Source organism: Balaenoptera acutorostrata, chromosome 17 (genome assembly GCF_949987535.1).
Source record: "Balaenoptera acutorostrata chromosome 17, mBalAcu1.1, whole genome shotgun sequence".
In the NCBI taxonomy this organism is placed as follows: domain Eukaryota; kingdom Metazoa; phylum Chordata; class Mammalia; order Artiodactyla; family Balaenopteridae; genus Balaenoptera; species Balaenoptera acutorostrata.
Window position 1 is genome coordinate 13709801 of NC_080080.1, and position 10613 is coordinate 13720413.

Sequence of the window (10613 nt, forward strand, 5' to 3'; positions counted from 1 at the left end):
TTATTTCCAGGCACCGTATTATGCTCCCTACATACATAATCTCATTTACTATTTTTAAAAAAATGTTTAAAGGTAAATGTTATTATTTTATGTATTTTTAAATAATAAAACCAAGTTTGAATAAGTTTAAGTACCTTGCCCAAAGTCACAGTTAATAAACTGTTGGCTTACAAATAGAGGGGAACAAAGCAAATTAAATTGAATTTAAAATGTCTGTATCCCGAGAGCTTATGTGGCCCAGTCTCTGACCATTAAATAAAGTCCCAAAGGAAACAGTTTCTCTCATACATTGCTGGTGGAAATGCAAATTGGTGTGCTGCATCTAGAAGGGAATTTGGAGATACTTAACAAAATTTCATACGCACCAACCTTTTGACTCAGCAATCTCACTTCTAGGAATTTATCCAGCAGCTACATCTCCAACAGTATGAAAATATATATGAACATGTTTCTTTATTGCAGAATTGATGGCATATGCAAAATATTGGAAACAACATAAATGTCCATACACTAGAGAGTTATTGAATAAACAATAGTCCATCCATACATTGGATAATAGGTAGCCATTAAAAAAAAGAGAGAGAGAGGAGACAATTTCCCTGAACTGCTATGCAATGACTTTAAGGATCTATTTTTAAGTGAAAAGAGAGAAGTATAAAATGTCTTCTATAGAGTATGCTACAGCAAGAATCCCGTTAGGTCATTTTAGCCAGACCCCTTCCTTACCCCTAATGTTCTCTCTTAGTAATTTTTTCATCCACTGCCCCTCCTCACCTTCCTCCTTGGCTATAAATTCCCATTGGTCCAGGCTGTATACAGAGTTGAGCCCAATCTCATGGCTCTATTGTAAAATCCCATTGCAGTGGTCCCTCTACCTACCATGTTGGTCCTGAATAAAGTCTTCCTTACCATCTTTAACATATGTCTTTGAATATTTTTTTCTTTAACATTAGTAAATTTGTTTTTGATGCAGGAGTATGAGTTAGAAATTCTGAAACTACTTTATGCGTACACTTGGATTGAGTAAGTAAGTGAATATATGGTGAAAAATGAAGGCCAGGTTTCTCCCTGTCAGAGAAAGGAGTTATAAATAAGGAAAGGAAGAAGGTGACAATAAATCTAGTGATACTGGATTAGGATCAGAGATATTAGTATGAACTCAGCGTTTTAATATATGTGAGTGCATAGATAGATAGGTAGATAGGTAGATAGATAAAGAAATAAATATATATGCATATTTTACATTAGTAAGTAATTATACACACATTTCATAGGTATCTTTTGAGAAGTCTTGGAAGCAATAACATCTCAGTAGCAATAAGCATATCTAGTGCCCATATTTTGGTTTCTAAGTATCATTATTTGACAAAAGGAAACAGATCCTTGAAAAAGTAGGAGATTGGAGGGCAGGTGCATTAAAAAAATATGAGCCTGGAATATTTATGGCACCAAAAAACAAGGAAGTGTTCAATAAATGATGTGGACATGTTGAAAAGACACAGGGACCAACTTGAATAAGCTCCCACTGACTAAATCTGGGACAATTTGAGCAACAAAATAAATAAAATAGTAATAGATTATAACCCACTGACTAAAATAAATATCCATGCGTCCATACTAATACAAAATATAATTGAATAATAAATAAATGGGGATGAAGGGACTGCTCTTTCTTACAGTAGAATTCAACTAATAATTTTATAAGGAATGATGAAAATAAAAAATGACCATTAGTAAACACCACAGTGAATATTGTTGCTGGGAAGTATCACTGAAGGATGCTAAAGTTAATGGGCAAAAGTGCAATGAGAAACAGGACATTTGCATAGTCTCAAAGTATCTCCCCACAAGATATTTATTAATTACAAAGATGAAAACACATTTACAGTGGAGAATTCTGGCATACAGCACCTTAACCAAGTTATCAAAATCGGTATTATCAGTAATGACACAAACTGAACTCATGCACCTTCTGATATGATGCACAAAGAAGGATAAAGGTCATAACATCACTTCAGTGGCGATCTTGCCAAAAATACTTAACTCGTCTAATCAGACAAACCCAGATCAGACTGAGGGCATTCTACAAAAGAACTACCAGGTAGTACCCTTCAAAAGTGTCAAGATCATTGAAAAAGAAGGAAGGAAGGGAGGGAGGAAAGGAGGGAGGAGGGAGGGAGGAAGAAAGGAAGAAAGACAGACCAAGGATTTCACAGATTGGAGAGACTAAAAAGACATGATAACTAAGTCAATGAAGGATTCTAGATTGGATCCTGGACCAGAAAAAGGACTGATCCAGTCCAGTGGAACAACTGGGAAAATTCAAATATGGTCTATAATAATAACTGCATCAATGTTAATTTCCTGATTTTAATCATTGTAATACGTAAGATGTCAACATTAGTAGAAGCTAGTTGAAGGTATGTGGAAATTGTGTACTATTTTTCAAGTTTCTGTAAGCCCAAAATTATTTCAAAATAAGAAGTGAAATACATACATATGTAAAATCCCAAAATGGTACTAAGGTACTATTACAAGGTACTAAGTTAATCAGGCTCTTTTCCCTTGCTACTCAGCTCTTAGCTCTTTGTTTTGCATATTGACAGTATACTGACATTTTTTTTCTTTTCTTCTCACCTGGATTCTCTAGCAAAGGGAGCCCAGGAACTGGCCCAATACACAAGGATCCTTCCCCTTTCTTCTCATTTCCTCATTCCTGTCTCTCAATTCCGTATAGAAAAAATCCATGGGTCAAGTTAGTTAAAACAGATCTCTCACTGCAGAGTGGGAGAAAGATGCTGACTGACCAACAACAATTATTTTTAATGAGTGGAAGAAGGGGGAGACTTAAATGGTTCTGTCTCTATAGCACAAACACAATCAAAGACCAACAAACTCTGGTTGGATGGTATATCCTAAGGGGGTTCAGGAAGGAATAAAGCAATCTGAGGTGAGGAAGTGGGCTGGGCTGATGGTCATCCCAATTCTAAGACCAAATTCACAGTTGGCTTTAGGTGAGCCATTCTCTCTGTCTCAAATGAGGGACTTTCAGATTATTTCCTAGTATAATCACTTCCAGCCATCAATTTCTCTGATATACATCATTCATATGCACAGATTTAAATTTGTCCATTTTGGATATTTCCTCAAAACCAACTCAACTCACTAATTTTCATAGCATCAGAGTATCTCCCAACAAGATGCTTGTTAATTACAAAGGAAAAATTTAAATCTACGTTGAAGAAACCTCGCAGACACCACCTTAAACACATGATCAAAGTTTACCTCACTAGTAATAAAATGTATCAACCTCATGTACCTTTTGGTAGGATGCACTGGGAAGAGGATACTTTCACTTCTGTGACAAGATCTGCCCAACCGTCTTATCCACACCAATGTAGTGAGTTTAGGACCATATTTTCTGTATGCTGTCCTTTCTGTACACTTGACCACTCTTACTCCTGAGTCATAGCAGGGATACCTGTGGATGTGGATGCTGAAACACCTTAAATTTAGCTGAATTTATCAATAACAATCATCACAAAATAGAATAGTGTTGATGAAAAATAAGCCTTCGTTCTACTTGGGGAAAAATTCAATTAACAACAGAACCATGTAGAGCTACTGGTGGTTATGGAGACTTAGTGACTCACTGCAATGGAAGATTGCTTAGAGTGGCTGTGGTGTTATTTCCCCTTATTCTTGCTTTGCCAGCGCCCAGCAACCAAGCCTGGTTTCCACCCATCACAAAGCAAAATGCAACAAAAATCACCAGGGGTTAAAAAGCCTAAACTGGATTACAGTTAACACCATTTAGAACACAAAATTTTACTGGTAATTGAATTCAGCTGAATAGATATCCTTACATTAGCTTATGGCCAATTAGTATTCTGATGGTGACTATTTTTACTTAAATGTGTCTGCCTCTGAATAAATGAGGAAAGGATGCAATGATATGAGGTTCTGAGATGAAATGGATATTTTGTTCAGTAAACGAGAGGTTTGGGCATGGAGCTAGGATTGTGGGTGAAACTGAAATTACACAGAGATTATTTCCTATTATGTCTTTGCAAAGTTATCTACTGAAGCCATAAACTTATGCTTTTCAAACTTTGTTGTGTGTATCAGAGCCAGGGGCCAGAAGTACAGATGCTGAGGCTCTTCCTCATACATTCTGTATCGGAATCTTTAGGAGCGGGACTTAGGAATCTACATTCCTAACATAGTTCTCAAGTATTCGTGAACAACCAGTTTGAGGAATACTGTTCTAAATGTTTACCAGGCTTATTCCAAGTTATCAGTGATGATTCAAGTATAAATTGATCTAAAAGGACAAAGTGCACCACTGGAGATAGACCAAGGGACAGCAACTATGGTCCATGGGCCAAATCTGACCCATCACCTGTTCTTGTATATAAAGTTTTATTGGAACACAACCATGTCTATTTGTTTACAAATTATCTATGGCTACTTTCTTTTTTTTTTTTAATTTTTTTATTTTTTGCTACCTTCTTGTTAAAACAACAGAGAGAACAGTTGTGACAGAGACCATATAACTTGCAAAGCCTAAAGTATTCACTACCTGGCCCTTTACAGAAAAAAGTTTGCCAACATCCGGTGTAAACAGACACCAGGGACTGAGGGACTAGGAAAGTGGATAAACTAAGAGAGATAAGCTGCTGCCAAATTGTCAAATCCCTTCTCAATATTTTTACAGCTTTATTGAAATATAATTGATATATAACATTGTGTAAGTTTAAGGTATACAACGTGATAATTTGATACATGTATATATTATGAAAGAATTACCACAATAAGGTTAGATAACACATCTATCACCTCATATAATTACCATTTTCTTTCTTTGTGTGATCAAAATATTTAAGATCTACTTTTTTACCAATTTTCAAGCCTACAATACAGTATTGTTAATTATAGTCACCATGCTATACATTAGACCCCTAGAACTTAGTAACCTTTTAAGTTTATGCCCTTTTACCAACATCTCCCCATCCCCCCCACACCCCAGGCAACAACAATATGAGTTTGGCTTCTTTAGATTCCACCTCTCAGCGAGATCATACAGTATTTGTCTTTCTCTATCTGACTTATGTCACTTAGCATAGTGCCCTCAAGCTTCATCCATGTTGTCACAAATGGCAGGATTTCCTTTTCTCACAGCTGAATAATATTCCATCATATATATATATATATATATATATATATATATATATGCACACACACACCATATTTTCTTTATTCATTCATCTGTCAATTGACACAGATTCTTCTATTTTTTGGCTATCGCAAACAATGCTGCAATGAACATGGGGGTACAGATAGCTCTTCAAGATACTGATTTCATTTCCTTTGGCTTATTTCCCAGAAGTGGGGTTGCCAGATCATATGGTAGTTTTTATTTTTCATTTTCTGAGTTAACCATCATAACTGTTTTCCATGGTGGCTAGACCACTTTCCTTGGATTCTAATCTCAGCTCTGCCACATACTAGAAGGGCTTAACCTTCCTGAACTTCAGTTTTCTTTATCTATAAAAATGAGCAGGATTAAACTAAATAAAATGACATATAAAGGAGAAGCATTATAGCAGTCTTTGCACTAGGTATAAGGAAGAGAGATGAATAAATCATAGTCTGTGCCCTCTGGGTTGCTCAAGCATGACCTCCAGGTTCCATTTTATCTTTAGCTTAAGAAGCTCTATGGTCCAGTTATTAAGACTATAGGTTCCAGGGTCTAATCTAGGACACTGTTTAAAATCTGGTTCTGCCATTTACTTAGCAGTATAGCCTTGAGAAAGTTCTTTATCCTTTCAGCTATTCAGGAAAATGGAGACAGTATTTACTCCAAAGTGTCAAGGTGAGATTAAATTAGACAATGCAGGTAAACTGCTTAACACAGTGCAGGTATATAATAAATCATTACTACTAGTATTATTCTTATTCTAGCATTTGTTTATCAATGGAGACACCACTGGTTAGGGCTGGATAATTCTTCTTTGTGCAAATCTTTCCAGAGTGTCCCTGCCCACTAAATACCAATAATGTCCCCCAAGTCAATGGAACAACCCAAACTGCCCCCAGATATGTTCAAACATGGAGAGAATAGTATTGTTGCCTTCTCTTTGAGAACTACTTAGATAGCAAACTTCTTAAGGACTTGATTATTTTTGTGTTCTCAGTCTAACACTGTGACTAGCACATAACTCAATAAATACCCTTAACAGAAATGAGTGGAGAATGAATAAAACAATATGACTTTATAAATGTGCTTGAAATGCCACCATTATATATTTATAACTTTTCTTTTGTATATCATTCTATTAAATTTCTATAATCCCTCATTAAATTGCAAATAGTTCTGAGGGGAAATACTCTCAGCTGTTATTAACTAACATCAAGGTGGGTGGACGCCAGCTGTGACAAATGCCCTGCAGGAGTAGTTTACAGGACAGAGAAAATGGAGATGGAACCGTGTTCAAGTATACATTCAAAAATGTAAAGCTTTGTATGGCCTCTAACTGTGCCTCTGCAAAAGTCTGTGCATAAAAATAAGAAAGTGTGTGACAATGGGAGCTCAATGGGAGACAGATCTCTTACCTCCCGCTTTATTTTAAAAGAAATTGAAACCCAAAGTCCTTTTGCATCTATCATCTGTTTTCTCCTTTTTCTTTCTTACAGGAGAACTCCACATCCCATATTTCTCTTTCCTCAGCAATCAGTCTTCCTGAGAAACTAATCTGAAATTCCCTTCATTATTTATTTAATACCTGGTTTTTTAAATTTATTTATTTTTTATATTTATTTCTTTTATTTGCATTTTATTTTATTTTTTTATACAGCAGGTTCTTATTAGTTATCCATTTTATACATATTGGTGCATATATGTCAATCCCAATCTCCCAATTCATCCCACCACCACCACCCCCTCTTGCTTTCCCCTCTTGGTGTCCACACGTTTGTTCTCTACATCTGTGTCTCTATTTCTGCCTTGCAAACCGGTTCTTCTGTACCATTTTTCTAGATTCCACGTATATGTGTTAATATACGATATTTGTTTTTCTCTTTCTGACTTACTTCACTCTGTATGACAGTCTCTAGATCCATCCACATCTCTACAAATGACCAGATTTCATTCCTTTTTATGGCTTAAAATTTGTATGAAAACACAAAAGACCCCAAATAGCCAAAGCAGTCTTGAGGGAAAAATACAGAACTGGAGGAATCAGACTCCCTGACTTCAGACTATACTACAAAGCTACCGTAATCAATATGGTACTGGCAGAAAAACAGAAATATAGTTCAATGGAACAGGATAGAAAGCCCAGAGATAAACCCACGCACCTATGGTCAATTAATCTATGACAAAGGAGGCAAGGATATACAGTGGAGAAAAGACAGTCTCTTAATAAGGGATGCTGAAAAAACTGGACAGCTACATGTAAAAGAATGAAATTAGAACACTCCCTAACACCACAAGCAAAAGTAAACTCAAAATGGATTAAAGACCTGCTTTTTTTTATTAGTCAAATTCTTATCATAATTCCTTGAAAACTCATTCCCCAGGAACTTCAAATATTTTTGTCCTCAACCCTCTAGAAGTTAGTGGTCTCATGAGTACCTTGATTTTCTTTCCAGCTCTCCCAAAGCACTTTACTCTGAAGAACATATCCATTCCCATAGCCTCAACCATGACAACTTATCTTTATCTGAGTGTTTATCATCAAAATCACCAAATTCACAAAGTTTAATTCTGTAAAAATATTTACTACAAAACTGACAATTTATAAAAATTAGTCTCCACTTAAACATCCCTCCCGACTTAACACAAAGATCTCCTAATCCATTGAGACAACTGAGGCAGCATTCACTGGTTATCACATGTAAACCTCTATTAGCACCATGAAATACAAGAGCAAATCTATTTCAGAATAGAATTGCACATCTTGTAAAAGATGCAGGATTTCATGATGTCAAAGCACAGTTCAAACACTTGCAAAGCCACTCATATGAGAGGATCTGGAAGAGTTACTCCAGTGAACAAATGAAGAAGATAAATTTACAAGGATGATGATACAATAGCGACTTCAAAGACTTCACAGAAAGTGATTTGAATATCAAAAAATTAAGATTATTGGGGAAAAAATGATGAATCCTCACATACGTTTTGCACATTTTGCCCTCTTCATAACTGTGTTGTAATGGTAAAACAGAGAGCTTGAATAGCCAAAACAATCTTGAAAAAGAACAAGTTAAACGTCTTTCAAGCTTACCACAAAGATACTACAATCAAAACAATGTGGTATTTGTATAAATACAGACAGCTAGACCAATGGAATAGAATTAGAGAGCCCAGAAATAAACCCTCACAATCACAGTCACTTGATTCCTGATGAGGGAGCCAAGACCATTCAATGGGAAAAAAGACAGCTTTTCAAAATGATTTTGGGAAAACTGGATATCCACATGCAAAAGAACGAAGTTGTACCCTTACCTTGTACCATACACAAAAATTAACTCAAAATGGATCAAAGATCTAAATGTGAGGCCAAAAACGATAAAAGTCTTAGAAGAAAACACAGAGGAAAAGCTTCATGACATTGCATTTGGCAGTAATTTCTAGCAAATTTAGGGGAAAAAAATTTTTCCTCCACGTTCTTGGGATCCCTGGCTGGGTTTGAAAATTAAACTGACCAAGACAGAGTAACAGTAGAAAGCATACACATTTATTTAATATAAGGAAATCAAGATCTGAAGAAACAGTTAAACCTGAGTATTTTTATGCTAGGTTTGATGAAGAGTGTCTAGTCATGGAGAAATATAATAGGGCAAGGAGTATGAGGTGAGTATAGTAAACTGGGGGAAACTTAGCAAGGCCTATTTGGATTTTTGGTGGCATCCCGTTGTCTTTGGAGATAAGGATGCTCCTTTGCTTCATATAGGGAAACCACTTCTCACATAAGGACTTTATGACCTACTTCAGGGGTGAAAGGTTAGGGGAGGGTCAAAGTAACCTTCCTACTTCTGCTGTTTTCTCAAGATCCTTCAACTTAAAAGATTAAATATGCCAAGGTGCCATATTTTAGTGTAGCATGTTCTGAACCCCATCAGATAGGACACCAAAGGTACAGCCAACCAAAGTTAAAATAGATAAATTGGACTACATCAAAATTTAAAACGTCTGTGTATCAAGGACACAATCAACAGAGTGAAAAGACAACCCATGGAATGGGAGGAAATATTTGCAAACCATATATCTGACAATGAGTTAAAATCCAAAATATACAGACAACTCCTAAGATTCAAGAACAACAACAGTAACAAAAACAACCTGATTCAAAAATGAGTAAAGAACCTGAATAGACATTTCTCCAGAGAAGATATATGAATGGCCAATAAGCACATGAAAAGATATACAACATCTCTAGTCATTAGGGAAATGCAAATCAAAACCACAATGAGTCTCTTGCTGCAGTGACACGAGTGGGAGCACCGGGACCGCGGGCTTAGAGTGACAGTTCTCGGACTGTTTTAAGAAATGGCAGACAAGCCCGACATGGCGGAAATTGCCGGCTTCGATAAGGCCAAGCTGAAGACGATGGAGACGCAGGAGAACAACACCCTGCCAACCAAAGAGACCATTGAGCAGGAGAAGCAAGCGAAGTGAAATTTCCTAAGAACCTGGAGGATTCTCCACCCCCATCATTTTGGAGACCCTAGTCATGATGTGGAGGAAGAGCCACCTGCAAGATGGACACGAGCAACAAGCTGCACTGTGAACCTGGGCACTCCGTGCCGATGCCACTGGCCTGTGGGTGTCTGAGGGGACCCTCCAATCGGACTGCTAAATTCTCGGTTTGCCCTGGGCTATTATAGAAAATTATTTGTATGATTAATGAAAATAAAACACACCTTGTGGCATGGAAGAAAAAAAAAAAACCCACAATGAGACATCCACCTCACACCCATTAAGGTGGCTACTATAAAAAGAAAAAGGAGGGGCTTCCCTGGTGGCGCAGTGGTTGAGAGTCTGCCTGCCGGTGCAGGGGACACGGGTTCGAGCCCTGGTCTGGGAAGATCCCACATGCCGCGGAGCAACTACGCCCGTGAGCCACAATTACTGAGCCTGCGCGTCTGGAGCCTGTGCTCCGCAACAAGAGAGGCCGCTACAGTGAGAGGCCCGCGCACCGTGATGAAGAGTGGCCCCCACTTGCCACAACTAGAGAAAGCCCTCGCACAGAAACGAAGACCCAACACAGCCATAAATGAATAATAAATAAATAAATGAATAAATAAAAAGAAAAAGGAAAAAAAAAAGGAAAGAACAACTGTTGAAAAGGATGTAAAGAAATTAGAACCCTTGTGCACTATTAATGAGAATGTAAAATAGTGCAGTCACTGTGGAAAAGAGTATGGTGGTTCCTCAAAAAATTAAAAATAGAATTTCCATATGATCCACCAAGTCTACATTTGGGGATACGCTCAAAAGAATTGAAAGCATGGTCTTGAAGAGATATTTGTACACTCATTGTCCTAGCAGTACTATTCACAATAGCCCAAAGGTGGAAGCAACCCAGTGTCCACTGACAGATGAATGG

General features: G+C 37.2%; 1 protein-coding gene across 1 annotated transcript; it reads left to right on the forward strand.

Moving 5' to 3' along the window:
- The first annotated feature begins 9553 nt into the window (after positions 1-9553).
- Positions 9554-9812, forward strand: LOC114238677 (thymosin beta-10-like). Its single transcript, XM_057532259.1, has one exon. It carries the CDS (start codon positions 9554-9556, stop codon positions 9680-9682), a length of 129 nt encoding a protein of 42 aa, XP_057388242.1. The 3' UTR covers positions 9683-9812.
- The last annotated feature ends 801 nt before the right edge of the window (positions 9813-10613 follow it).

Coding starts and splice junctions, on each gene's coding strand:
- LOC114238677 (XM_057532259.1), top strand. CDS start 9,554: ATGGCAGACAAGCCCGACATGGCGGAAATTGCCGGCTTCGATAAGGCC.